The 27,585-nt window shown below is 39.7% G+C and overlaps 2 protein-coding genes across 2 annotated transcripts in view; both read left to right on the top strand.

Annotated features, from left to right (window-relative positions):
- The window catches only part of ash1l (ash1 (absent, small, or homeotic)-like (Drosophila)), a 32,130-nt gene extending 13,690 nt beyond the window's left edge, over nt 1-18,440 (top strand). The window contains exons 5-27 of the mRNA XM_077548321.1: nt 1,358-2,012; nt 3,152-3,325; nt 3,410-3,504; nt 3,739-3,812; nt 3,963-4,008; nt 4,147-4,255; nt 4,841-5,047; nt 5,138-5,284; nt 7,740-7,848; nt 8,000-8,149; nt 9,194-9,261; nt 9,398-9,564; nt 9,687-9,839; nt 10,117-10,171; nt 10,821-10,953; nt 11,301-11,567; nt 12,963-13,049; nt 13,160-13,250; nt 13,377-13,515; nt 13,634-13,806; nt 13,878-14,044; nt 14,961-15,405; nt 16,329-18,440. Of these exons, the coding sequence (XP_077404447.1) occupies nt 1,358-2,012; nt 3,152-3,325; nt 3,410-3,504; nt 3,739-3,812; nt 3,963-4,008; nt 4,147-4,255; nt 4,841-5,047; nt 5,138-5,284; nt 7,740-7,848; nt 8,000-8,149; nt 9,194-9,261; nt 9,398-9,564; nt 9,687-9,839; nt 10,117-10,171; nt 10,821-10,953; nt 11,301-11,567; nt 12,963-13,049; nt 13,160-13,250; nt 13,377-13,515; nt 13,634-13,806; nt 13,878-14,044; nt 14,961-15,405; nt 16,329-16,420 (3,803 nt within the window). The 3' untranslated portion in view covers nt 16,421-18,440. The remainder of the gene's footprint in view (nt 1-1,357; nt 2,013-3,151; nt 3,326-3,409; nt 3,505-3,738; nt 3,813-3,962; nt 4,009-4,146; nt 4,256-4,840; nt 5,048-5,137; nt 5,285-7,739; nt 7,849-7,999; nt 8,150-9,193; nt 9,262-9,397; nt 9,565-9,686; nt 9,840-10,116; nt 10,172-10,820; nt 10,954-11,300; nt 11,568-12,962; nt 13,050-13,159; nt 13,251-13,376; nt 13,516-13,633; nt 13,807-13,877; nt 14,045-14,960; nt 15,406-16,328) is intronic.
- Nucleotides 18,441-19,422: 982 nt separating this feature from the next.
- lrrc71 (leucine rich repeat containing 71) lies at nt 19,423-25,559 on the top strand. The gene is made up of 16 exons (XM_077549083.1): nt 19,423-19,501; nt 19,696-19,734; nt 19,813-19,935; nt 20,828-20,935; nt 21,069-21,144; nt 21,228-21,302; nt 21,405-21,473; nt 21,571-21,730; nt 22,594-22,677; nt 22,742-22,816; nt 23,593-23,721; nt 24,049-24,109; nt 24,304-24,350; nt 24,450-24,561; nt 25,243-25,334; nt 25,425-25,559. The coding sequence occupies exons 1-16, from the start codon at nt 19,426-19,428 to the stop codon at nt 25,557-25,559; spliced, it is 1,461 nt and encodes a 486-aa protein (XP_077405209.1). The 5' UTR covers nt 19,423-19,425.
- The last annotated feature ends 2,026 nt before the right edge of the window (nt 25,560-27,585 follow it).

Genomic DNA, 27,585 nt, shown 5'->3' with positions numbered 1-27,585 from the left:
CATTAACCTGAAGAGGTCTGTGATGAGAATACAACAAAATTTGCGTTTTCAGAGTTCAGTGTGATTATCAGTGGTAAACTAGCTTACTGGAAAAGAAAGTTTGTAAGTAGGGACAAATACCTCAAGTTTTCTTGGTCTTTGTCATACTGTCAATAATACAGACACTTTGATTTATTAAAACTGGGACAGCTAAAACCCATGAAATCCAAAAGAACAAGAAGAGCAGTTAAAAAACAACAATAAAATCTAAGTTTAAAAAACCCACAGAGAACCTCTGTCGCTGAAATGCACAGGTGCAGCCAGTGAATGGGGCAATCGATTATTGCCTATTCTATCTTATCAAAATATTCACACTTTTATTATCGCCGATTTCCTCTTCTTAGTGGCCATACATTCTTTCTTGACAGTCATGCCATGTTTTTGTGGTTCAATAAAAAAATAATGCAGTTCCAATATATTGTTTATGTGTAGCCTCAAAATCTGATACAGGTCGTGTTTCCGTTGTAGCGCTTTGTTAGATGTGCAGTGCTGACTTGCTTGGTCTGCGGCGGATAGTCGCCACCTATAATTTTTTCACGATGGGCCACTGCAGCCGCGTTCAGCCGCGTCGTGTGCATTTCTGGCCTCACAAGCACTTGTTCATGGAGAGAAGACTCTTTGAAAGCCTGTAACATAATCTTTGCACACACTCCCTGACATTTGGTAGCGCTTAGTAGTGGTTAAGGGCTTGGCAAAAATGCATAATGACTGCAATGAAAATGTGGATGACCATTGTTGATGTAGCATTTCTGCCAAGAGACATTTTACTGAAGGGGTGGAGTATTTTCCTTACAAGCTATTTTTATGTTACATTGATTTTAAATTACCATAATATGAGACCTAGTGCGATTGTCACCAGAGTTTAGTTATTGTTGTGATGAAGACAGGGCATCAGTAATGGGTTGGCCTTATTATGCAGGCAGTGGTACTGGTATGTATTTTTATTTGAGTGTGTTATATTTGCCTTGTGTGTGTGTGTGTATGTGCTTGCATGCTTTTGTAATTGACATGTGAAACTAAGGACCCTCTTGAGGCAGAATGGTGCTGTTCTAACTTCAAACCAAGACAGGGTAATCCTGGATTAGAACTCAGGATTTGGGGTCATTTGGTGGTCAATGGACAAGGTGGGTAGATCAGGCCTCAAAGAGTGGGAACTAACAAGGCGAATGCGTAATGTAATTGACTGGTTAGCAAGTAAATTTTTGGGGAATGATTTTCCATTTTCCCAGAATGATACCTCATTTTCTTTCTTGTTAAGATCTTACAATCATCTGACATGTATATTCAGACCATTTATTTTTCTATTTTTCTCTACAAGGGTCTGCAAGTATCCAGACAAGAGGTGGCGTACTCTCGACCTCAGAAGGGCCTGAAGGATCCCTGCACCACCGACAACAGCTCCATCACCAATCTCCTATGTTTTACTCTCATGGCTCAGCGTCCTCTTCCTGCCTGTCTCCCTCCCAGGACTGTTGCCTCGATTCCTCCCTGCCCCATCAGTCCCATCGATCGCAGCAATCCAGGCACAGCCTTCATCATGTCAACAAAATTCTGCGCGCTAAGAAGCTGCAGAGGCAAGCCCGTACAGGAAACAACATGGTGAAAAAAAGGGGCCCTGGGCGTCCCCGGAAGCACCCTTTACCTTCACCGCCACCGTCCCCGTCCCCACCTCCTGCTGTTGAATTCAGTCAAACCCGGCACAGAGTGGGAGACCAGCCAGCAGGAGGTAGAATGTGGGATGGGGATACTGTAAAGGATACCATTGAGGCAGTTGTCAAAGACCAGCGCAGCAGAGGACAGAAAAGGAAACACTGGGAGAGAGATGAAGGTGAGGAAGAAGAGGAAGGAGAGGTAGAAGACACTGTGGAGCAATTGCCAGACAGAGAAGAAAATGTGGGCAACCCGGTTGCAAGGCCCAGACCAGGCTCTGGACGGTGCTGGCTTGCCCAGGATGAGAGCAGTCACTTTCCTGGGTAAGTATACTTCACCATATACAGTAAATATGAAAAGTCTACACACCCACGGTCGAATGTGAGGCTTTTATGTAAAAAGTAAAATGAGACCAATATACTTTGCACATCATTTCAGAACTTTTTCCTCCATTAATGTGACCTATAGCCAGTACAACTCATTTTTTGGGCGGGGAAAAGGGAATATTGGAGAGGTGAAATAAAAAATTACATAAAATGTGGTCAAACAAGTGAGAGGGTGTCTCTTATAACTGGGCATGTGGCTGTGTTCAGAATTAACCAATCACATTCAAACTAATGTTAAGTGGGAGTCAACATAAATATTACCATTTAGTGCATAAATAACCACAAATAAAGTTGGTGGTTCTAGTGGGCGTTTAAAAACAAAACAAGATGCAAAGAAAACTGGTTACTGAGGCTGCCAACAACAACGGACAACAACAATGAAGAAGCTGAAAAAATCTCTTGCATGTACGGGCTGTTATAGTAGATCTGACAACAATTTCTTATCTTCTACATTTCTCTCACCTGTAGAGTATAGTGGAGACCTTATCTTACAAAAAAAAGATCCAAGCTCCACTAAATATAGCAAAACACCCTTGAAATCTCCCAAACATATGCAAGAACATGTTTAACACTTGTGGAAAAATCTGTTGGACTGTTTTCCTTCAGCTGAAAGTTGGAACCTAGGGCCTTAGTCAAGTTAGAGAGAATTATGAACAGTTTCAAATACCACTCAGTGTTATCACAAAACATTCAAGTATTGGCTAGATAGCAAAACAATGGCAGGAAAACCCTACAAGAACAGTTAAACTTCATTGGGGTTTAATCAGATGCACCTGAATTGGCTGACTCAAATTTAATATTTTGAATGTGATTGGTTAATTCTGAACGCAGCAACCACATTAACCATGTTGTTTACCGGTACTTTCACGTGTTTTGAGTTCAATTGAGTTGCACAGGTCACATTAATGAAGGAAAAAGTTTTGAAATAATTCATCTTTGTCTCATTTTTTACATCACAAAATTTTTTTTACATCCACTTCATACTGTACATCCAAGTGTCAAAGAATGTAGGGCTCTTGTTGGAACATGTTTTTTATTTTTATTTTACCATCACCCAAATTATGGTTCTGTTTTAGCTCAGTAGAGAATAAACCAGATGGCCACCACTCTCCACAAAGCCAAGACACTGTCTCCAGGGAACAAACATCAGCCATACCCATAACCGGTCCACGGGAAAAGAGACCAGCCAGACCTCCAAAGAAAAAGTTCCAGAAGGCTGGACTTTACTCTGATGTGTTCAAGACTGAAGAGTAAGATGTTTTGATTTAGATGTTTGTAAATGTATTTAACATTATATATTTTTTTCTAATTGTTTTAATGCTTTTGCTTGTTAGCCCCCGAAGTCAGCTTCTGCAGCTAAAAAAAGAGAAGCTTGAGTACATACCTGGGGAACATGATTATGGATTGTTTCCAGCACCCATACACGTCGGTGAGTCACTAAGCTATTTATATTTTCTTATGTCAGTAGGTTTGACATATATACAATATGTAAATATAAGTGGGGCTAATATTGTTTACCCTTTTTATTCACTACCCCAGCTAATAAAGCTAACTCAAAGCTGAGTGGTGTATAGTCCTTGTCATTTTCCTCTTACAGAAACAATCAGCAACACATCTTTTCAGTATTTCTCAAGACTTTATTTGACTTTATGTGATATTTTAGGAAAGTACCTGAGACAAAAGCGCATTGATTTCCAACTGCCTTATGACATCCTATGGCTGTGGAAACACGATCAGGTGATCAATCATAACGAGCATCATACTGTTTATTTAATTTAAGTTTTTCTTGTTGTGTTTCATTTGCTGTAAATCCTTTAAGAATTGGCATATTTGCTTTTTTTTTCATGAAGCTGGTCTTTATCTTGTTTTTTGTTTTGTTTTGTTAAGCTGTACAAAAGGCCTGATGTCCCTCTTTACAAAAAGATCAGATCAAGTAGGTGTCTAACATTGTTCTTGTGTTCTAACCAGAACCCAATCTTTAACATGTACTGATATATTGATTCAGTTGATACTTTGAAATGTTGTTTTGCCTGGCAAAAGACCTCAATGTAAAATCTTGGCTGTGTCGCAGATGTATATGTTGATGTGAAGCCTTTCTCCGGGTATGAAACAACTACATGCAACTGTAAAACACCTGAGAACCGCACTGAAAAAGGTTGCCTGGATGACTGCCTCAACAGGTAAACACAGCCTATAGATCAAAGGAGTCATGTTTCATGTTAACTCATTCACTCCCAGCCATTTTCACTGAAGCAACCCCCTTCACTCCCGGCTGTTTTACTGGATTTTGACTGATTTTGCGAGGTCCATAGAATATTCAGTTCTATTGCTATAAAAACATGGAACATACCAAAAGAAAGATTAGAGTTTCTTCTTTCATCAGGAAAAAAAGTATATTTGTATCTGCAATTAGCTATAGCTAATTTTCATCATTATTCACAAACCTGTTGAAAACACTGGCAAAAAGAGCTTGTTGCAACATGGCCTTGGCTGATCTCTTATATTCTGCTGCCACCTGCTGGCCGTTTTTTGTAATAATTAACACTGCTTTAAGCGACCTCTTCAGGTCAGAAGCTGTATCAAAGCCTTCTGTATGCTCTAGCATTAAAAAAAAAAAAACATAAAATATGTATAAATAAATTTTGGGGAGTGAGTGAAGGACAAAGTATTAAAAACATATTTATACATTTTTGGGTTTGAATGAGTTGAAGCCTGCCAATGGTGATAACAATGATCTGTGTTTGCAAAATGGCTCAATTCTCCAGGATGAGCTTTGCTGAATGCTCTCCCAGCACATGTCCATGTCATGAGCACTGCGACAACCAGCATATCCAGAGGCACGAATGGGCTCAGTGTCTAGAGAGATTTCGTGCCGAGGGCAAGGGCTGGGGTATCCGCACCAAGGAGAGTCTTCGCTCTGGACAGTTCATTATTGAGTACCTGGGAGAAGTGGTCAGCGAACATGAATTCAGGTAAGCTGCTCTTGGACATGTGGAAAATACATAATTTTGCTGGTAGCTAAAGTGTAAATAAACTATTTTTCTTTCTACGTCATGTTTCAGGAGTCGTATGATGCAGCAGTACTTTGCTCACAGTGGCCACTACTGTCTGAACCTGGATAGTGGCATGGTGATTGACAGCTATAGAATGGGCAATGAGGCACGCTTCATAAACCACAGCTGTGATCCCAACTGTGAGATGCAGAAGTGGTAAGTGTCACTGAAGGATAAACCACTTAAAAGATAGAACAGCTAGTATTATTTTTTCTAAATATCGTCAGTACAATTTTTAGTAGGAGTGAACTATTTTCGGCAACCTCATGATTCGATTCAGGATCTACTGATGGTACTACTGGCTAGCTACCAGAGCTTAAGCCTTTTCTTCATTATCATTAAGTATCATTATCGCTAAAAGTGGTTGAGGAGTAACTTAACACCGAGCAAGGGAGAGTGGAGGAGGACAAAGAAGCCTTGCTAACCATTAAAGCTGTCTTAAATGCAGGTTAATATGTAATTTTGATGTACTGTATATAAAGGTGTGATATGACTTTCCTGAAGGACAGATTTTATAAACCAGTCTAATTCACAGCAGCAAGCTTGTCTATAGGTCCCTGTGCTCGACTTTTAAAGCTGAACTCAGCATGTTTAGTTGTGGACAATTTACAACCTTAGAAAGTTGACTGTGTGAGGTTATTGTCACGATGTGTCCACGGAACGGCGTGGTGACTGTCGATGTGTGGCGTAGAGGACCCAAAATGCAGGAAAACCACGGCAGGAGTGCGGGTTAGACCGTTATGTTTTATTGTACAAACTCAAAATCAAAATGACAGCACAAACTCCGGGGGTGACCGTGACAATGGCAATGATCCCACAAGGGACTGATCACCACCCGGGAATTAAATGCACCCACACTAATTAGGGGATTAGTCACACCTGGGGCCAGGCACAAGTGGCTGAGGGCCCGGATTGGTCAGCCTGCGGAAGGGCAGGCATCCACTCAGGACCAATCGGGGCCCTCAAACAAAGCCAGCTCTACCCAGACATGACAGTACCCCCCCCTTAAGGGACGGATCCCAGACGTCCTAAACAAAGTCACCGTCTGTAGTGGGACCCGGATGAAGGCTCCGGCGTAGAGTCCAGGGACTGCAGCGGCACAGGCGATGATGCCAGGGGCTGCAGCGGCACAGGCGATGATGCCAGGGGCTGCAGCTGCACAGGCAAATGATGCCAGGGGCTGCAGCTGCACAGGCAAATGATGCCAGGGGCTGCAGCGGCACAGGCAAATGATGCCAGGGGCTGCAGCGGCACAGGCGATGATGCCAGGGGCTGCAGCGGCTCAGGCGATGATGCCAGGGGCTGCAGCGGCTCAGGCGATGATGCCAGGGGCTGCAGCGCAGGACGTACGCCGCCGGAACTGGAAGCGGGCGCTGTACGGGGGCCGCCAGAACTGGCAACGGGCGCTCAACCAGAGCCGCCGGAAACACTGGCAACGGGCGCTCCGCGAGCGCCGCCAGGAACATCGGCACGGGCGCTGCCATCAGCGCCGCCGGAAACACTGGCAACGGACGCTACACGAGCGCCGCCAGAAACATCGGCAACAAGCGCTGCACGAGCGCCGCCAGAAACATCGGCAACAAGCGCTGCACGAGCGCCGCCAGAACTGGCCACGGGCGCTCCCCACGCGCCGCTGGAAACTGGAAGCGGGCGCTGCATGCGCACCGCCAAAACAGGAACGGTACCTGCCTCTTGATCCGCTGGGTCCGTTTATGGTGGGATCATTCTGTCACGATGTGTCCACGGAATGGCGTGGTGACTGTCGATGTGTGGCGTAGAGGACCCAAAATGCAGGAAGGCAGGAGAACCACGGCAGGAGTGCGGGTTAGACCGTTATGTTTTATTGTACAAACTCAAACTCAAAATCAAAATGACAGCACAAACTCCGGGGGTGACCGTGACAATGGCAATGATCCCACAAGGGACTGATCACCACCCGGGAATTAAATGCACCCACACTAATTAGGGGATTAGTCACACCTGGGGCCAGGCACAAGTGGCTGAGGGCCCGGATTGGTCAGCCTGCGGAAGGGCAGGCATCCACTCAGGACCAATCGGGGCCCTCAACCAAAGCCAGCTCTACCCAGACATGACAGTTATACTGTCTTCTCCCATTTGACCATCCTATAATGAGGGGAACTGGTGGTTGCATGTGGGTGAGCAACTGTGCATCTATGTGTAATGAAAAGTAGCTGGACTAAAAAAAACTCAAGGGCATTGGAGGATTTTTGAAGCTCTCAAGATCCATCAATCGTGTCATAGAGCGGAGCTTACTTGGAACTGGGCCTCGGTGACAACTGCGGTGTCCAGAGATTTCCTTTTTCTTCCCTATTGCCCATTTTAATTTTCATTCAATGCAGACATGTTTGAAACTCAAAAGGAAGCCCTTACACAGACAAAATGCCACTTTCCACCCACACCAATGTAAACAAATCTCTTAACTGAGCATTTTCTCAGACTCAGCACATGGTCACAGACCGCTTGTTTTAACTTCAAAGTGGCATACAGTATTTTCTGTAGCTAATTTCTAAAATGTCCTTGTGCTTTATGGTATGCTATGTAATTATGTGGCTATTTATGAGGGTGGTGCACTCAATATGATGACTTGCAGGTCAGTCAATGGAGTGTACAGAATTGGCCTCTTTGCGCTCAAGGAGATCAGCAGCGGTACTGAGCTCACCTATGATTACAACTTCCATTCCTTCAACACGGAGGAGCAGGTGACTGACAACTCTAATTAACAGCTGTAACCTTGTAATTTTTCATGTGACTGCTTTTCATTGTTCTTTCAGTTTACCATGACACATTTTTTTCTCACCTGCCTCAACTATGTGCTATTTATTTTGGTATTGTTATTGTTTCTCTCCACAGCAAGTGTGTAAGTGTGGCTCAGAGAGTTGCCGAGGTATCATCGGCGGGAAAAGCCAGCGTATCAATGGATTGCCTGGCAAGGCCGCTGGTACTCGGCGACTGGGTCGACTCAAAGAGAAACGGAAATCCAAACACCAACTTAAAAAACGAGTGAGTGATACCTTTGTATTTTTTTCTGATGAATAATGGTCAGTTAGAGTATTTAATAAACACTAGACTACTCACTGGTGGACCACAGATTAGTGATTGACCGATATGATTTTTTCAAGGCGGATAGCGATTATTAGTAGTCAAGCAGACCGATATAACCGATATTTCGAGCCAATATTCATTTGCAGTAAAAGAGGAAATATTAGCGTCCACATTTTTTTTAATGACTTTCCTTTTTAATTTTTGACTTATAAAGAATTTACGGTTTTGTTTAAAAATTCTAACAAAAATTGCAGGGAGCTTCCAGGGTCATCAGCATGTGTTAAGCAAAATTAAAAACTAAGCAAGTAAATAGTTCCCTAAAGTTTTCTACTGTAAATAAAGTTTGCCAAAAGTTCAACATAATTTTTTCATTTTATTTTTTTGTTTTATTTTAAAAAATAAAAAGTGTAGGGAGTTCCCAGTGTCTGCCTCATTTTTTTTTGAAGTGGAAATTTAAATAAATCCAGAAAGGAAAAGTTCCCTGTATGTCACTGAGCGACAAATGCGTGCAAATGAGTGTAAACTAATTTAGGGTTTTAGGATTTCAAAAGATCTTCACAGACAGTAAATATGTTCAAAATGTCTTTGCGACAATTAAAAAACTGTCTGTGAACATCTTACAAATGCTGATGAAAACCCTAAATTCCGCTACGTTCCCAAGTATTCACTGCTCAGTGAGATACCAGCTTTAGCGGCCTTTAGATTCGTAGAAAGGCCAATGCCGACATTTGTCAAAATGCCGCTAATCGGCCCGGCCAATAATCGGTCTGTCCCTATCCCAGATATCGAAAATAAAACTTGGGTCAATTTCTGTTAAAATGCAACAAATTATTATTTTTACTCATTTCACCACCAACCAATTTGGCCTAAAATCAAATTGAACCTAGTGCATGAAAACTATGACTTAGCAGAGACGTGTGGAATTATTTTATTTTCATAAATATAGTAATTTATTGAAATGATAAATCTGAGAAAATTAATGAAGGTTTTCTTTATTTTCAGGAGGAAGAATCAAGTGACAGCAACAAGTTTTACCCTCACCTAATGAAACCCATGTCAAACAGAGAAAGGTACATCACACATGATTTCCTTTAAAAAAAAAAAAAAAAAAAACAACGATCAGGCAAAGGCGGCTGTAGTGGGAGCAGACAATCAACGCAAGTCAGACTGTATGTTCCTAACTTATACCCTTCCCTCAATGTGTAGGAACTTTGTGCTCAAACATCGAGTGTTCCTCCTGAGGAACTGGGAAAAAATGAGGGATAAACAGGAGTTGCTCAAACGTGAGGGTGAAAGAGAGAGAGACCCTAACAGTCTGTCCATGTACACCCGCTGGGGCGGAGTCATCCGTGATGATGGAAACATTAAGTCAGGTGAGCCTGATTATTTTGAACTACAATGATATTTTTTGTATTTGGTTTTGTTTCGCATATATGACTTACACAGTCATAGTAGGTAGAATGTAAAGCTAACATGCATGCCCTATTTCCTCCAGACGTTTTCCTCACACAATTTTCAGCCTTGCAGACGTCACGGTCAGTTCGTACACGGAGGCTTGCTGCTGCTGAAGAAAACACAGAAGTCACACGCACTGCTCGCCTTGCACATATCTTCAAGGAGATTTGTGACATGATTACCAGCTACAAGGGTTAGTAACTATCTTGACATTTATTTGTGGAGGTGTACTTGATATCCTTACAACCTTTATCTACCTGTGTATTGTGACCCAAAGAAATACACAGATCTTACAGCTTTGGCACTAATATAATTATTGGGTTAGTCTGACTAAAATAGCCTAAATCAAACTCATCATAGTCAAGCTAACAAAGCTAATTGTACATGTTAAAAACAGTTCTGATCAGAATTTGTCCCTGAACTAAATTCAGCATTGCATAAAGATTTCTTTTCTGCTACTTCTGCCTCAGATTCAACCAGCCAGACACTTGCTGCTCCGCTCTTGAACCTCCCGTCACGGAAAAGGTAAGAATGTGAATCTATTATTAAGTAAAACCCTTAAAGCGGGAAGTCAACCTTAAACATTTCTTGACAATAATATGTCATATGTGACATTCTGATTCATTTATGGAATATGAGTTATGAAGCAAAATCCAGCCATTTTTATCCATCTCAGGAGGCGGCCATTTTGCCACTTGCTGTCGAGTGAAAATGACATCACAGTTGCTCAGGTCTCAGGTAACAACCAATCACAGCTCAGCTTCAGAAAACAGGTGAGGTATGATTGGTCATTACCTGAGCAACTGTGATGTCATCTTCAGTCGACAGCAAGTGACGAAATGGCCGCCCCCTGAGATGGATAACAATGGCTGGATTTTGCTTCATAACAACCAGTCATAGCTACGCTTCAGAAAACAGGTGAGATGTGATTGGTCGTTTCCTGTGCACTGAGCAACTGTGATGTCATCTTAAGTCGACCGCAAGTGGCAAAATGGTCGCCTTTTGATATTGATAAAACTGCTTGATTTTGCTGTTTAACTCATATTCCACTAACGCAATATTAACCGGAATTGTCAAGAATTTTTTTGTATTGACTTCCCCTTTAAAGGTTTATTGTGAGTTTTCGTTACTTTTAGTCACCATATTTGATTTTTGTGTGTTATTGTATTACTAGGAACAGCCATTACTATGAGAATGTGTCAGACCCGCTGGATTTGAGCACCATTGAGAAACAAATCCTCACGGGCCATTACAAGACCGTTGAAGTATTCGACACTGACATGCTCAAAGTGTTCCGCAATGCTGAGGTATGCAGGTGTCCCATTGTGCGCTCCAATGAATGTACCCTTTTGCTATGAATAATGTGAACAGAGTATGTGGAAGTGGTCTTGTGTTTAGTTTTAGTTTATTAGAAGGAGAAATGTTGCTGTTATCACTAGGTATGACCTTTCCGCTACCAAGAATTAGTGTGGTGACTGCCTGAACTAAAGAATACCCTTCCAACTAGTCAACAATAAATTAGACAGAAAGTTATGTAAACATACACGTTCTGTTAGCAAAAGGGTTTAGAGGCATGCTGCTTTACTAATTGGAATTGTGTGGCTTATCACATTTCCAAAATGATTTCTCACTAATTCCTTTTTTTCCCTATTAGAAATATTATGGCAGGAAGTCATCAATCGGCAGAGATGTGTGCCGGTTGCGGAAAGCCTACTACAGTGCACGCAATGAGGCTGCCGTGCAGATCGATGAGATCATGGGCGAGACTGCCAGTGAGGCTGACAGCTCTGACTCACTTGAGCGTGACCGGGGCCACCACCACGGAGCGGCCGGATCCCATGACAAGGATGACGACGTTATCCGGTGCATCTGTGGGATGTACAAGGATGAAGGCTTGATGATCCAGTGTGAAAAGTGCATGGTAAGGAGCAAAGGAATGTAAGAGGAAAATCAGTCATCACTGGAGTTGATTTTCCATGTTATTGTACCTTTTTATCTGATTGGCTTTTTGACCAATGAAAACAGGTTAAATCAGTAATTGTATGCTAAGAGACTAAACTAAACTTAGTAATTTCCTCTGGAGAGCTAAAGAAAAACAAGGAACATTAAAATATTTCTCATTAGCACATACATTCTACACTAGTGCCAAAGGCAAAGACAAACATTTTTGTTCCTGTCAGATGTTAGCAGTGAGGTGATCAGTAATTTCCAACCTTGGCTCTCAGCCTTAGTGAGTTTGGAGACTCTCTTCTGTGAACAAAACAAATTTTCCCAATAAAGGGAAGGCCAACCCCCCCCAAAAAAATTCTTGACAATAATATGTTCTATGCCGCCCCACTAGTCTAAATACGGTATTCTGGTAAATATTGCGTTAGTTGAATATGAGTTAAGCAGCAAAATCCAGCATTTTTTATTAATATCAGAAGGCGGCCATTTTGCCACTTGCTGTCGAAAATTACATCACAGTTTCTCAGGTCTCAGATAACAAGCAATCACAGTTCAGCCTAAAAAAACATGTGAGCTGTGATTGGCCATTGCCTGAGCCCTGAGCAACTGTGATATTTTCACTCGGCAGCAAGTGGCAAAATGGCCACCTTCTGATACTGATAAAAGCCTCAAGTTCACCCATTCAAACACCAATGGCCAACTGCTGCCACGCAAGACACTGCTAGGTCCATTGGGAGCAAATCGGGGTTCAGTGTCTTGCTCAAGGACACTTCGACATGGTCACCAGAGGTGAGGATCGAACCCATAACCTCACGGATGGGAGACGACCACTCATCCACTGAGCCATGCAGCCCCCCATAGTCCACAAATTAATCAGAATGTCGTGTTTAGACGAGTGAGGTCACATTGTCAACAAATGTTTAAGGTTGACTTCCTCTTTAAAATGAATGGAAATAAAAATAAGCCGTTACAGCCATAGGCAACGAATGTACAAAGAGGACCCTGGTCGACTCACCGATGTACATGAGTGCACACTGAGCTAGGAGCCGATGCCCATTCCAGACATGTATGTACATCTCTGTACTGTCTCGCTCTGTTGCATGCACTAACAGTGACTGAGCTTGCTGCATTTCTGCAAAGCAGTTTTAAAAGCATTAAACCTGCCATCGAGAGCTCACCTGTCACCCCCAAATTGCAAGTTTGCATCATTTTCCAGGGCCATAGCACAATCACTTCACGTTGTACTTTCTTCAGAGCCATACTGTGGTTCAATTTGCAGCAAAAAACAAAGATAACTGAAATATGTGACACACGATGCTCCACTTTGGTTTTCCTCAGTGTAATGGGAGTGTGTTTGTTTTTGTTTAAGGTATGGCAACACTGTGACTGCATGCGGTTGGAGACGGAAGTGGAGCACTACCTGTGTGAGCAGTGTGATCCGAGGCCAGTAGACACGGTAGGTCTGCATGTGAGAGCATCACAGACCATCATGCTGACTCTATGCCAGGATTTCTTGTGACTTGGACATTTAAATTCATTTTGTCTTTGTTGTTTTATGTGTTACAGGAAGTTCCCATGATACCTCAACCCAGCTACGCCCAGACTGGCTCTGTCTACTACATCTGCCTCCTAAGAGATGAGTTGCTTCTCCACCAAGGTATTGACAACAGCAACCTTATGGGCGTGTAATGTTCTTCTTCAGTTTATTGACTGTATTTTAAATTATTTATAAAGCTAAAAGATTCTGCAAGGTTGTTGAAACGTAAGCTGTCTGTGTGTGCAGGGGACTGTGTGTACCTGATGAGAGACAGCCGACGCACATCCGAGGGCCAGCCCATCAGACAGTCTTACCGCCTCCTGACGCACTTCAACCGAGACAAACTTGACATCTTTCGCATCGAGAAACTGTGGAAGAATGAAAAGTAATGCAGTTAACTCAACTACAGTACCAATGCATGCAGTGGGGGAAATATTTACTCTTATCTATTCATGTCACATTTATATAATATATATATATAATATATATACCCAATCTTGAAGGGGTGAGCGGTTTGCCTTTGGCCACCACTACTTCCGTCCCCACGAGACACACCATTCGCCATCTCGCCGGTTCTACCAGAATGAGTTATTTCGCATGCCACTCTACGAGATCATCCCACTTGAAGCAGTGGTGGGAACCTGCTGCGTTCTTGATCTCTACACGTATTGCAAAGGTGAGAAAACACTTTTTCATTTTTAATTCATTAATATGGCTTGACCGACATACTTGACTGTCTTCCTAAAGGACGGCCAAAAGGGGTAAAAGAGCCTGATGTGTACATCTGTGATTACCGCTTGGACAAGTCAGCTCACCTTTTCTACAAGATCCATCGTAACCGCTACCCAGTGTGTACCAAGCCATATGCCTTCAACCATTTCTCCAAGCGGCTGACACCCAAGAGAGACTTCTCGGTAAGATTTTTTGCGGACTGTTGGGTAATCCTAACCCTAATGAAAACTAGTTAAGAAAACGAGACAAAGTACAATTTCTGGAGAAATTGCGTATGAATGGTGATTGCATGCGGTGAGGGCTTGTGGAATACTTACAAATTAAATTGAAAGATAAATTACATGAAAATTACTAATTATTAATTGTAGTTGAATGATAGATTAAATAAACGGGATTAGAACCCACGTATTGACATGCATGCACAATGCCTAGGATGTGTTTTATCTGTGAGTTAACTTGTTGAAAATCAGGTCTTATGGTGTACTGTATTCATATTGAAAATTGTCATCTAATGCTGAAAGCTAACACATGCATTTAATCATTTTATTGAAATTATAATGTATTTCCTGATATTATAGTCAGTTTAGCCACTTAGCATAATAGGAATGCATATATTTACAATGTACAGTCAGGTGGGATTCAAACCTACGACTTTCTGCTTACTGGACAATTCACTTTACCAACTGCACCACCGAACAGTATCAGACAGCTGGTAATGATGATAAGAAGGCGCGGAAAGTGACTTAGAAATAGTTGAATGTCTATCCCATTGAAAATAAATGGGGAAAAAATATTAACGTTAAATTGTGCGAAAACTGTAAGTAATGTGGAATCAGACTTGTTGAAGCAAGAATTTTTGAAGCAAGTTCAAATTTGAACGGTGTGAATTGGATATATTATGTGGGACTTTTTGCACATCGAAAAAGTGTGGAGAATAAAAAGTACCTATAATAATAAGCATAAATAATAAAAATAAAGGTTACAAACAGCACAAGTGTGAATGGTGTTTCAGCATTCACACAATGAAAGGATGGAATGGGCTTGAGTGTTATATATACAGTATATGTAAATGACCATTGTCTAATTGTCCGTTTGTAGCCTCACTACGTACCAGACAACTACAAGAGAAACGGGGGCCGCTCAGCATGGAAGAGCGAGCGTTCTAAAGGATCTGAAGGCTGCGAGGACGACGGCTCTTCGTGCGAGCGGGCCGACGACTTCCCACCAGAGGCTGAAGACAGGAGATCGGAGGAGGACGTCGACGCTGCTACGGGTGATCCTGAACTGTTACCGGACAAGCCGCCGCGAGTAGAGGGGGACAATGATGAGGATGAAGAGAGGCGCCAAGCAGAAGGGCCTGTGGCAGAGGAGCGAAAGGAGCAGGAAGAGGGCTCCACTGAGAGGATAGGAGAGATGCTTGAGCAGCCGTCCTCGTCAGCTTGCTCGCCGCTTCAGCACCCTGCACTGGGCAGGAGGGAGGCCCAAAGGGAGCGACTCAACAAGATTCTCTTGGATTTGCTGCACAGAACACCCAGCAAGAATGGTGAGGGAGCAGGCACACAGCAGGGTAGTAGGTCAACAAATGACTGAGGGCTTCACTTGATTTATTTATACAAGTTGATCATGCTTCCCATTTGGTGGAGTGAGAAATAACAAACAAAAATAAATTGGTGACTCTTAAACCATTTTCACACTGGCCAGTTTTAACAGATGGATGAGGGGACATGAGTCATATTGTGGATCGTAACATTTGTCTAACAGATGGGATTATATTTTTGTGGTTCTTGCTTTTGTCCACACTTTTCCTGCAGAAACACAACCTGTTGTTTTTTTCTTTCCTTCTGCTTACATACCACCCAGTTATTCTTATTATAACTTCCTCATTGAAAGAACTTGTAGTATAAAATTGGATATGGATCTAACCTACGAACAATACTTAACATTTTCATTTTCCACCAACATTTTCCACCTTTTTTTAAATGTCTAAATTTATTTTTTGATAATATTTTAATGAACTTTTTGTTTTTAAATTTCTACCATAATAAAAAAAAACTTTTGCATCAACTCAATGAATCCCAATACACCAAAGCACTGCAAGAATCACTTTGCTGACAAAGCATGGCCAAAATCAGATTGAGGAGCTAACATGTTTAATTTGCATTTAATTATTAGAAATAACAACGGTATAGCAGGGAGCCTTCATCTTGCAAAGAATAACCACTCTACCCAAAATAATACCCCAACAACGGAACCCATCTGTCTCCAAAGTGGTGATTTCAGAACTTTTTTTTTATGTTTCCCTTGACAAACGTGTCACAATGCCAACAGGCAGTGATCTTTTTGTGGATTAACATCATCCATTTCTAGGAGAGCCCTTCCTAAAGATATTTCTTTGATATCTGACCTCACCTTTCAGCTATTTCTGTCAAAGCTCTTAAGCGTCCCCTTTTTGTGTTCTTCCAACAGCCGTAGATGTCACTTATCTCCTGGAGGAAGGTGCAGGGCGGCGCCTACGGCGACGGACACTTGGATTTGGTGATTTTGTTTGCAGAAAGTAACATTTCAACATGGCAGGCAAACCGGCGCCCTTTCACGGGAGATGATAAAAAAGAAAATGAGTCTAGTTGGCTATCCAAACCCTTCCAGACCATAATGCATCTTTACCTCTTCCAGGACTTTATCATCTCAATTCTTGAGATGGTTGGAGGGGGTTTGGAAGCACCGACTTTGTCAATAGCATTTTCAAGGAGTATTTTTAGGACATAGGACAAAAACCCCACACATTTGGTACTAAGTAGCACACTGACTGTAAGATGGCTATCGCTCAGTCAGTGTTGTTGAGAATGCTGGAGAACTGCTCCCCCTTGTGATACTATGCTGCAATGTCAGTGCATCCAATGAGGGGGTGAAATTTTTGGAATGGAAGTAAAGTAGTTGAGGTGCAAGATGCTGCTCGTGAGAAAAAAAGGTTGGGTAGACTGCACTTTTGTACCATGGATAATAGTGAAGCTCTGTGTATTGTATCTGTATTAAAAACACACTAAAACAGTACTTGATGATGCAGTGTGGAAAAAAAGCAAGTCTATTATCTTTTACCTGTTCTACTCTAGTCAGCCTACTCATGTAGACTAAGCCTGCTTGTTTTCAAAGGGAGGGAGGGAAGACTGCGTGAGCGCTTTTTGTCAAAGTGTATTGTTGAGGTTTTGATTTTCAGTTTTTTTCCTCTCCCTGAGACGGTCAGCTTTTCAAATGATGGATTCACCAGCTTAACTAAATCAGGTGGGAGGGACACTGGCTTGAACTGTAACGCCTTACTCAGCAGTGCTCTCTGACTGCCTGTTTTTCTGTGTATCTATAGTCTACACAATTTCCTCAAGATTTCTTTTTTTTTTAACAGAAAAATATGAGAGAAAAACAAGGGCTTAATGGCAATTAACAGTTTTAAGAAAACTATGGAAAACAATGCTTAACATATAATGTATCGTGACGGTCATATTTTCTTATATTCTGAGACAAGTGTATACTGTATATTGGGAGGGGAATGAACTTTTGTCTCTTTGTTCCTTGTTGCCATGGAGAATGTTTGAAAAGAATTGGTGGTATCTGATGACACCCCCCCCCCCTCAAATGACTGCGTAAAAGGGACAAGCTAGTGTCCCGATGCAAACTGACAAAGAATCCATTAAAATGACACTGTGGATGGAGAATGGAAACGGTTAAGCTGTACAGTGCCAAGTTGTGTATATAGACATGCTTTACATTGAGGGGTTTCTCCTAAAGCAATATCTTGAAAAATGATTTTGTTTATTATTGTACTGTACAGGACTCAGCCCTAAATGTATTGCGATTATTATAATGCTAATGTTTGAATTGCTTTGTATTGCTATTATGAAGACATTTAAAACTTGGAGGAAAATACTTTTTTTTGTCTTTAATCTCACCATAACTTCCCTGACAACATAGAAGCATAAGTTAAGTTTTGTTGCCTATAAATAAAATTCATGTAAATGTTCATGAGCGAGAAGAATGTCAAAACGAACACAAGAAGGCATTTGGGGCACGGCAGTGACACAGCAACACCCTTGCCACTGAATATTGTTAATAATATTGCTTTTATAAAGGTGGAGTGTACTCCTTGTTTTTGTTTTTGCTGCAAAGTGTTGAACACTAAAAAAGCTAGCCAACATAAAAATGTTATAATATTTTTGAGAAGTGATAAAAACAAAAATGAACCTGTCAGACCATTATCACGTTCCTGTTGTTATTTTCTCTCTCTTTCAAATAGGAAATGGTTACCGTTTTGTGATAGCGGTCATTGTATGATGCTTGTACTTGTATTTGTGTGTTTTCTGTGATTTCTTTAGTTATTTTTAGACAATCACAAAATGAGATGCAAGCATTGTAAATGGCAGATTGGCTGACATTTTGTGACGTGTACAGTTTGTCAAAAACTTCTCCCACTCGTTAAAAGTTTGTAATTATAATTCTTAAGTCATGGAAATATGCTGTTGGTTTTTACTTTTTGTTTTATATTTGTTTGTTTGTTTGTTTTTAATAAAAGCACTACATTATTGTGAATACACTGTATGCTGTGTTTTTTTTTTGTTTTTTTTGCTTCAATATCGCAGATGCATTGCTACATTTTAATACTATAGTTAGTTTTTTTTTCTAGAGGTTATTTATATGTAAAACTATTCATCAGAATCAACCTCAAAAAGATTAGCCACATTGTTTAATTAATGGCAAATTAATTTTGAGAACATCAAATTAGAAGAGTCACACAAGTCTAATAGACAAACCCAGATAAACTAGACGAAATATTTATATTATTTAAAGGATAACTTGACACTAAATCAACTTTTTTTTTTGCAAATAAATTGGTGTCTACAAATGTTGTCTACATGTCCTGATCATTACTTTGACATTTCAGCGCATGTTTGTTGAAAGCTTAAATTTGGGGCAAAAACCATGTGTTTGTTCAGGTAACACACTGGGATAAATTAAATTTGGCTATTTGTCCTCTCATTACACGAGACGATACATACTACGTCACTTGTTTTGCATGACGTAGTTGCCCCCACCACCCACCAGTCATAATCATTTAGTAATATGTGACCAATAATACTAACAGTAACAACTTCAATAGACCAACAATATTTTGTCACTTTTTCAAATACACTCAATTCTACAGTTAAATAGGATATGCTACATTGTTTTATTGCAGTCTGCTGATGATGACAAATTACTGCATGTAATTTGAAATCGACTCATATTGCGAGATTTCATTGACAAACGCGGACACGAGAAGAGCGCATCTCGGTTATAATAAATACAGTATTTGTTTTATTGCACCTTTTCAATTGTTTATAATTTATTTGTCTGTCAAGTCAGGTTCGGGGAAGTTTATTATAAAACGCAGTTGAGTAACCGTTCCCTCGGTTAACGAAGATGTTTTTTTTGTCGGACCGTTTACGTGCGGTTGACATGGTCTCGCGATGCTTCAATGCAGTGTTGCCATAGCAACCTAATTGAGGCTTCCCTAGCAACGTTTTAAGGGACAAACATGGCGAGAAAGAAACCAGCTAAAGACAAGTCCGAGAAAAGTTCTGAACCTGAAGAGTCGGCGCCGATACAAACAGGTAGATAGATTAGATAGATAGATAGATAGATAGATAGATAGATAGATAGATAGATAGATAGATAGATAGATAGATAGATAGATAGATAGATAGATAGATGGATGGATGGATGGATGGATGGATGGATGGATGGATGGATGGATACTGTTATTTTCAGCATTAAAAAAATACATCTCTGGTCTGTTGTGCCATAGGAGCAACTTCGGCTGAAACAGCAGCCACTCGAACCTTTGGTGAGTGGCAATTAGAGAAACTCATTCTTCCCAAGTCCTCTGACAAATAGGCTTTAAATGCTCCTAACTCTCTCTCAGACGACTATGAGTGTTCTGGCAATGTGATGACTGACTTCCCTGGCCTCTGTGCTCTTTTGGATATAAAAAACATCCCAACACTCAAGCCCAAATCCAGCTCCTCCAGCCAAGAAACCACCACAGGTAAACACAAGTGCTGTATAATAAAAACGAACCAAGTCACTGGTAACTACAATGGAGCATGTAGATTTTTGGACTCTATTTACATATACATTTCAAGTGACATAGACACCCAAAATGCACAACAAAAAAACAACTCGGCATTACTCTCTCTACACTTTTGGCAGTAATTTTCCTTATGTAATGATTGACATACCACTAATATTGCATATTTAGACCACGTTTAAATGCTTAATAGTTTAGATTGTATTTTTTGGGCGGATTTATTTGTGCATTTTTGGGCTGGCCCTTATGTACAACTGACGTCATGCTTCTTCCCCACAAAGTATAAGGTTCAGAAATGAGTAAGATTTAAGTTGATTTGTTAAAATGTATGTATTCACTTATACATTTATGTTTCTAGAATTATTTACACCTTTAACCAATTTTGTATTTTATTTTTATATACAAGTAGCTAAATTGACGTGCTAAATATGCTGTTCATTTACTTGCATTTACCTAAAGTTTGCTAGCTCCTGATTGGTTAGTGTTGGTCAGCTGATCAGTTGTCAAGCGTTGTCGCTGTAGCTGCGTGTGTGAGGAGAAACAGCGTTGTTTCTCGAAAGAAATCTGTATTCATCCTGCTTTCTCATCCTATAAAGCGTGTTCTATTAACCACCAACAAACCCTCACTTTACAATAGCATATAGATGCCACAAGTTGGCGGAAAAGTAATACATTACTCCTTTTTTTCAACATAGTTCATTGACACCAAGATGCCAAAAGATGGCAGCAAAGTAATAATTTTATTGCTTCGGCCTAAGCATATATACAGTGAATAACGATGAGTTTTTCTGCAAATAACTTATGTGAAGTTCTTTACCTAAGAAATTAAAATGACGTATCTAATTGTCAGGTGGCAGGCAGTCGCACAAAAAGCCTGCACGTGATGTGTTTAAGCCACAACTCCTAGTGGAGCTAGAGAATGGAGACCCTTATAGCACATCGAGCATAAAGGTCTTTGGTAAGGAGGACTGGCACTCATCACACAGATTAGAGATTGCAACAATCATAATCACATTCTTCAGTAGTATATAATTTTCCCATCAGATCACTGTGGCAAGAAATAATGCGTATCCTCTTGGTATTGTTCACAGGATGGACGGTAGATGAACCAATCATCCGAGTTCTGAGCAAAATAATTTCTTCCTCGTCTACGCTTCAGAGCGTTTAGTAAGTCATTTGAGGGTAGCGAGAGAAACATTGCACCATACTCACAGTCACTAGCTGTGCTCAATTGTCTATGGTTGTGTTAGTTTTTGGCAGGCCGGATTGACGGAGCCAATGGTTATCACCCTCGTAAATGCAATATGTGTGTGCATGAGCCTCAGGTGAGTGAAACGTAGTCTTTGTTTTTGTCCCTCTCTGTTTTGAATGTTAATAATTAATTCTCTACAACATGACTTCATCAATCCATCCTTTTATTTTGATAGAATTATTACATTAGAGGGCAATCCTCTGGTAGATAACAACCACCACCTTCTGTTTTGTGAAGGAAGTGCGTGAGTACACTTTTTCAGAAATAGCCCTGACATCTACACACACACACAGATGCACAAACATCACTGATTCATCTTGGTGCATTTCTTTTGTTTCAAGCCTCACTCAATTGAACCTGCGCAACAACCGAATTGAAGATGAGGGCGCAAGTCTTCTTGGGGCCGGTCTCTCAACCAGCACATCTGCAAATTGGAACCTCACCACACTCAACCTCTCGTTTAACCATATTGGCGATGTCGGCGCTGGACATATTGCAAATGTAATGACACGGAATGGACGTTTTACAGGTTTTAATATGATGCATAGAGTCAGCCCTATTCAGATTTTTTAATGGCATCTTTCTGGCTATTGACACAGGAAACTGTGTGTCTTGTTTTGTTGGATCTGACTGCAGCATTTGATACGGAACACAGTTTTCTGTTAGGTCATTTGCGGCACCAGGTGGGCATTAGTAGTAGCGCTGTAGGGTGGTATAAATCCCATTAGGCAGACAGAACTTTTTGTGTTAGCCTTGGTTGTTCTGTGTCCCAATGTCAAATGGTATACCACAGGGTTCAATTTTGGCACCCCTGCTGTCTTAATTGTATTCATTGCCCCAGCGAAGTCAACCCCAAAAATATTTTTTTGACAATAATATGTTCTATGCAGCCTCTCTATTCTAAATATGGTATTTTGGTTACTATTATATTTGTGGAATATGAGTTAAGCAGCCAAATCCAGCAGTTTTTATCAATATTAAAAGGCGGCCATTTTATCCCTTGCTGTCGAGTGAAAATTACATCACAGTTGCCGGCAATGACCAATCACAGATCACCTGTTTTCTGAAGCTGAGCTGTGATTGGTTGCTACATGAGACCTGAGAAATTGTGATGTCATTTTCACTCGACAAGAAGTGGCAAAATGGCAGCCCCCTGAGATGGATAAAAACGTCTGGATTTTGCTGCATAACTCATACTCCACAAATGTAATATTAATCAGAATGTCATATTTAGACTAGCGAGGTCACATATAGCATGTTATTATCAAAAAAATATTTAAGGTTGACTTTCCATAAGAATGCATGCTATGTGGATGCCAGTCATGATTGCTGATTTGTTTTCTCATCCCGTTTTATTGTCTCAGGGCCTGCGGTTCAATCGTACTTTGCTGTTCCTTTCACTGTCCAACAATCACATTGGAGACTCAGGAGCTACACAACTGGCCACGGTAGCTACTGACATGAGATCAAATGTTAAGTCGAATGTATTTAAATAACTCCTGCAATGATCAGGTTTTTGGTGAAGTTGTGCTTACACATGAAGAAGTTGTGCAGAGGAGGAAACTGCTTCTGGAAAAAAGACATTCTGTAAGTGCTTCTGGGGAATATAGTTGACTTATACTTTGCATTTCAAAACTGTTTTCCCTCATTAGAAATAATGGAAATAAGAAAAGTATTTTTAAGGGACAGACAGTCGATATCACAAAATCTTTACGAACGGTACTGTGCATGTAATTGTGTCGCAAGCAAACTGCGTCACAATCTTATTTCACTGTATTATAACGACCACTAGGTGGCAGTAAAACACTGGATTACACAGATCTTTGGAGAAAGTTTGGCAAACTCGGTTTCAGCAGAGTAACAAAATGGCGTCCGTTTGTCATGTGACCAGAAGTTGACCAATAACAGCGTGACCAATCAGCGCGATTAGTCAACTGCTGGTCACATGACATATGGACGCCATCTTGTTACCCTGCCGAAGCCGAGTTGGCCAAACTCTCTCTATATACGGCTCTGTGATTACAGTACACCAACCAAACGGTACAGGAAATTTCTTACAGTTAAATTAAACTAAATTAAAGTTTTTTCTTTAAACATTAAATTCCCTGTAAAATGAAAAATAATAAATGTTTTCTAAATTTGATACACCACAGAAAAGAATGGTATCAACCTTTCTGAATTTGAATGAGTAAATAATTGGCATATAATTGAAATGAGGTTTCAGAATCACGAACACTCAGTGACTCCTGCTCAATAGCATTCAAAAGCAGTGGATTTTGTTCAAATATGACTCCCATGAATAAAGAAATTGCACAGGACATGTAAACATGACAATATAAATGCTTATTTACATTATTTTTCAGTCGTCAGCGACGGTGGATGTTGACCAATCCTGTGCTGCCAAGCTGTCCAATGACCAGCTGCCATCGTTAACCGGCAACGCTTCACTGAACTCCAATAAAGGGGAGAACAAAAATACTACTAAGAAACGGGTATGATGCAAAATAGACTGCATGAATTAAGAGTTACAACACAGTATACATTTTGTCGAGTAAATTTTACTCAAAAGTATTTTAGTGTTTTCTGATCAAATAATAATAATAATAATAATAATAATAATAATAATAATAATAATAATTTACACTCAGAAATTCTAAGTAAATTTTGCAAGGAGAGATTTTGACTAAATTTTACTAGTGTAAGTGTAAATTTTGCTTTCATTTTAGAGTCTAAAGTACTCAACAAAATTGACTGTGAGTGCTATTCTTTATCATGTTTGTGTATTTAACACCAACTAATCTGCTTATCTTTTATTATAGGAATCATCTAAACCGGATGGGAAACGAGCTCCAGCCAAAGACCAAAAGTGTCTTAAGAAATGTAATAACCTTTATTACTCATGAACACTTGGGTTTTAATTATCCATCCATCCATTCTCTGTACTGCTTATCCTCACTAGGGTCGCGGGTATGCTGGAGCCTATCCCAGCTGACTTTGCGCAATACTGGTCCCAGGGCACATTTTAATTAATTTCTCGATTAATTTCCACCAATGTTTCCTTTAATGTGTTGCAGCTGAAGGTCCGGACACGGAAGAAAAAAACCATGTGTCTGATCAGGAGGTACCAAGAACATCATATCGTTGAACAATTTAGTACACCGGTTGTTTCAAATGATTTATCATATTCAATACGCATTTGTGTGCCTTCCTTACTCATCAGCACAAAAAGCCACTGGAGATGGCTAGCCCCCTCCTGAATGAATCCGTGCAGCACAAGGATGGAGAGCTTGTTCTGCCTGGAAACACGACTCTCGTCTCCCTCAACCTGGCAGGTCAGTATGTGCACACATGGACAAAATTGTTAGTACCCCTCTGTTCATGAAATAACTTGAATGCGACAAAAGTTATCATAAATAAAGATTTTGTCAAAATTATTCCATGAAAATTTTAGCAGTTTTGCTTTTGACTTGTGGTTAAACATAATTATTTATCCCATAACTATTACTCCTAAAAATAAATAAAAAATAAAAAACTAAAAAGAAATGCGAATTTAAAAAAAAAACAATAATTTAAAAAATTATTATTTGTAAAACAAAAAAAAAATATTTGTAAAAAAAAATACGAATAAATAAATAATAATTAAAAAAAACTATTATTTGTAAAAAAATACATAAACAATAAAAAATATTTTAAAAAATAAATTAAAAATGCATTAATTAATTAACAAACAATTATTTAAAAAATAAATATAAATATATAAATAAAAAATAATAATTTAAAAAACATATTTGTAAAAAACAAAAACAAAAAATAAAAATAAATATATATATATTTTTAAACAACCTCATGAAACAGTCCTGAAAAAAGATGACAGTACTATCAATTAGTGTCGCAATGGTGGTGGCCACACACAAAAAACTGAGAATTTGAGCTATACATATGATTGTGATTATATTGTTTTAGGTTGAGACTAGATGAAGTAGTGTTGATGCCGTGTACATGTGTTTGTGTAGGAAACAGGATAACCGAACTGTCTCTACCTCAGTTCCTGACATCCTTGCAGATGCAAGATGGAGGTAAAGGTTTACTCCGTCTCTGTCTGCAGGTGGGTTTTTAAAGTTGTGCTTGTGAGCTTACATACCCTGTTAAGCAGTAATGGATGGATAAGAATTTCTGCGCTGTATCATTCTCTTAGAGAAACCATTTTGCTGGAGAGTGTGAGCCCTATATGAAGCTAAAAGAACTGATGGCACTCAGAGACCCTCTGAACAAAAACACTGAAGAGCCGCCTGAAGAAGAGGTTGAGTGTGAACAAAGTTCAGACAGTTAAACTAATGGGGAGAAGTACAATTCTCTTTTATAGACTTTGTAAACAAGCAAACAGGCTTTTAGCTTTTTTATTTTGTAAATGATTCAATAAAATTAATTTCTTCAATGCACTCCTTTGTTACTCACTTTACTGATTGATTCAACTATCAAAATACATTTATATATCATCCATCAATATGTCATTTTCATCATGTGGCTTATTTATTTCTCCCATTCTTTATGTACTGTATTAGAAAAGCTCCTTGCACTCGTTATAAATATTTTACATGCTTCAAATATTGTAGTTTGATACATGAAATGCACCACATTTATTCATCACTAACTGTATGGGATTACTCACACCTGGGTTTGACATAAAACATAAAAAAAAAAAAGATCAATTACCTCCCTCCCTGCCCACCTCAACTTTATTGTATTAACAAACGTGTTGTGGAACATTCATGTTTCATATACATTAAAACGGTCATAAATAATCCTGGCGGTGGCTGGTAAGAAAACTGTTGTAAAAACAACTTAGTAAAAATGAACCAATGGTGGTTGGTGGTGTCTTCCGCAGCTCCAAATAAAATAAAGAAACGCAGTAACGCATTTGTTAAACAAAAACAATTTTTAGTGAAAGTCGTAGCGGTTTCAAACCACTAGATGGTGACAAATAGTCGTTTCTCTAAATGGATCCGGTATACGGTCCTCGACATCTAACATTTCAAGGTTGTCAGGCACGCTTGTGCTACCACCGTACTCACCGTGTTTCATTTAAGAGATTTATATTTGTGTATAAAGTGTTTTACACTCAATCATTAACTATAATTATGACGTAGTCCTAAAGTTGGTTTGTTACAGTGCGTCGCCACTTACGTATACATTACGTATGCCGTATATCCGTCGTAATGCGAGTCCCCATGCACACAGTTCATAAAAATATTTTAATGAATTTCAAAAAATGTTATGCTCAGTAGTAGCCAATATAGATACTGAAGGTCATGAACTCTTGCTTTGTAAACTTACCATTTTACACAACTTTAAAAAAGTATTGTAACGTTGTTGAAATAATTAGGCCAAGTATGGAGCTGTTTCTGTGATGCCTTCAGGGCCCATCCATACGGTCAAAAGTTGAATATTTGCAATGAATAAGTGTCATCATGCCTTCATAAACCTTTAATATATATATATATATATATATATATATATATATTTGTCCACAACTAAAGGAATTTGACCCACTGGAGCATTAAAGAGAGAAAGACAATACACATAAATAATCCGTGATAAATATTCAATCGAGTTTTATTTGGAGATATCAACACTGTGACAATGCTATGAGTGAGTATGATGGAGACATGCAAAGCTCGACTGGCTGACTGCATGCAATCAATTATTGTTTATTTTTTATTTTTACATATGTAATTCAGGCAACATGTACTGTAATTTGGTCAATAATGTATTTATGAAAGAATCAGACTTTTCTATTTAAGGGATTTTTTTTCTGTAGAATTATAAATTGCATTGATTCACATTGTTTTCCTCTCCTTCAGGCATTCTGCTTTAACATTTTCAACATTTAACTGAGCATGGCCAGATTGTTTACACACTTTAAAAAAAAAGGACACTTCACTAGCTATGCAGCCTTTCCATCAGCACATTTTCTATCATATTGGACAGCTCATGAGATGCTTTTGATCGTATCCAAATACTTTCCATCCTTCTAGTGGTTCATTAGTGTGAAGATTATTATTTTTTAAGTAATGAGGACTTTTTTGTTTTGTTTGATGCTTTCTGGCAATCTGTACTAGTTCTTGTGCATGGGTAACAACATTTATGGTGCCACATAACTAACAAAGAAAAACATACAAAAAAACGAACAGTTAGCTAAACCATGGGTCGATCCAAGAAAGGAAAGTTTGTGAAGAATATAGAATGTTTTCTATTCATCTCCACTCGCTGGGCTTGTTAACGTCACTGTACAACATGTGATGCAATAGGTAGCAATCATCTCTCTGTGGCACCTGCCAGAGTCGTTATGTTGAGAA

This window comes from Vanacampus margaritifer, chromosome 17, assembly GCF_051991255.1.
Source record: "Vanacampus margaritifer isolate UIUO_Vmar chromosome 17, RoL_Vmar_1.0, whole genome shotgun sequence".
Taxonomy (NCBI): Eukaryota; Metazoa; Chordata; class Actinopteri; order Syngnathiformes; family Syngnathidae; genus Vanacampus; species Vanacampus margaritifer.
This window is presented reverse-complemented; position numbering and strand designations above follow the sequence as displayed.

Coding starts and splice junctions, on each gene's coding strand:
- lrrc71 (XM_077549083.1), top strand. CDS start 19,426: ATGGCGAGAAAGAAACCAGCTAAAGACAAGTCCGAGAAAAGTTCTGAA. Junction 19,936..20,827: donor CAGCCAAGAAACCACCACAG/GTAAACACAAGT, acceptor TCTAATTGTCAG/GTGGCAGGCAGTCGCACAAA. Junction 24,562..25,242: donor CGTCTCCCTCAACCTGGCAG/GTCAGTATGTGC, acceptor GTGTTTGTGTAG/GAAACAGGATAACCGAACTG.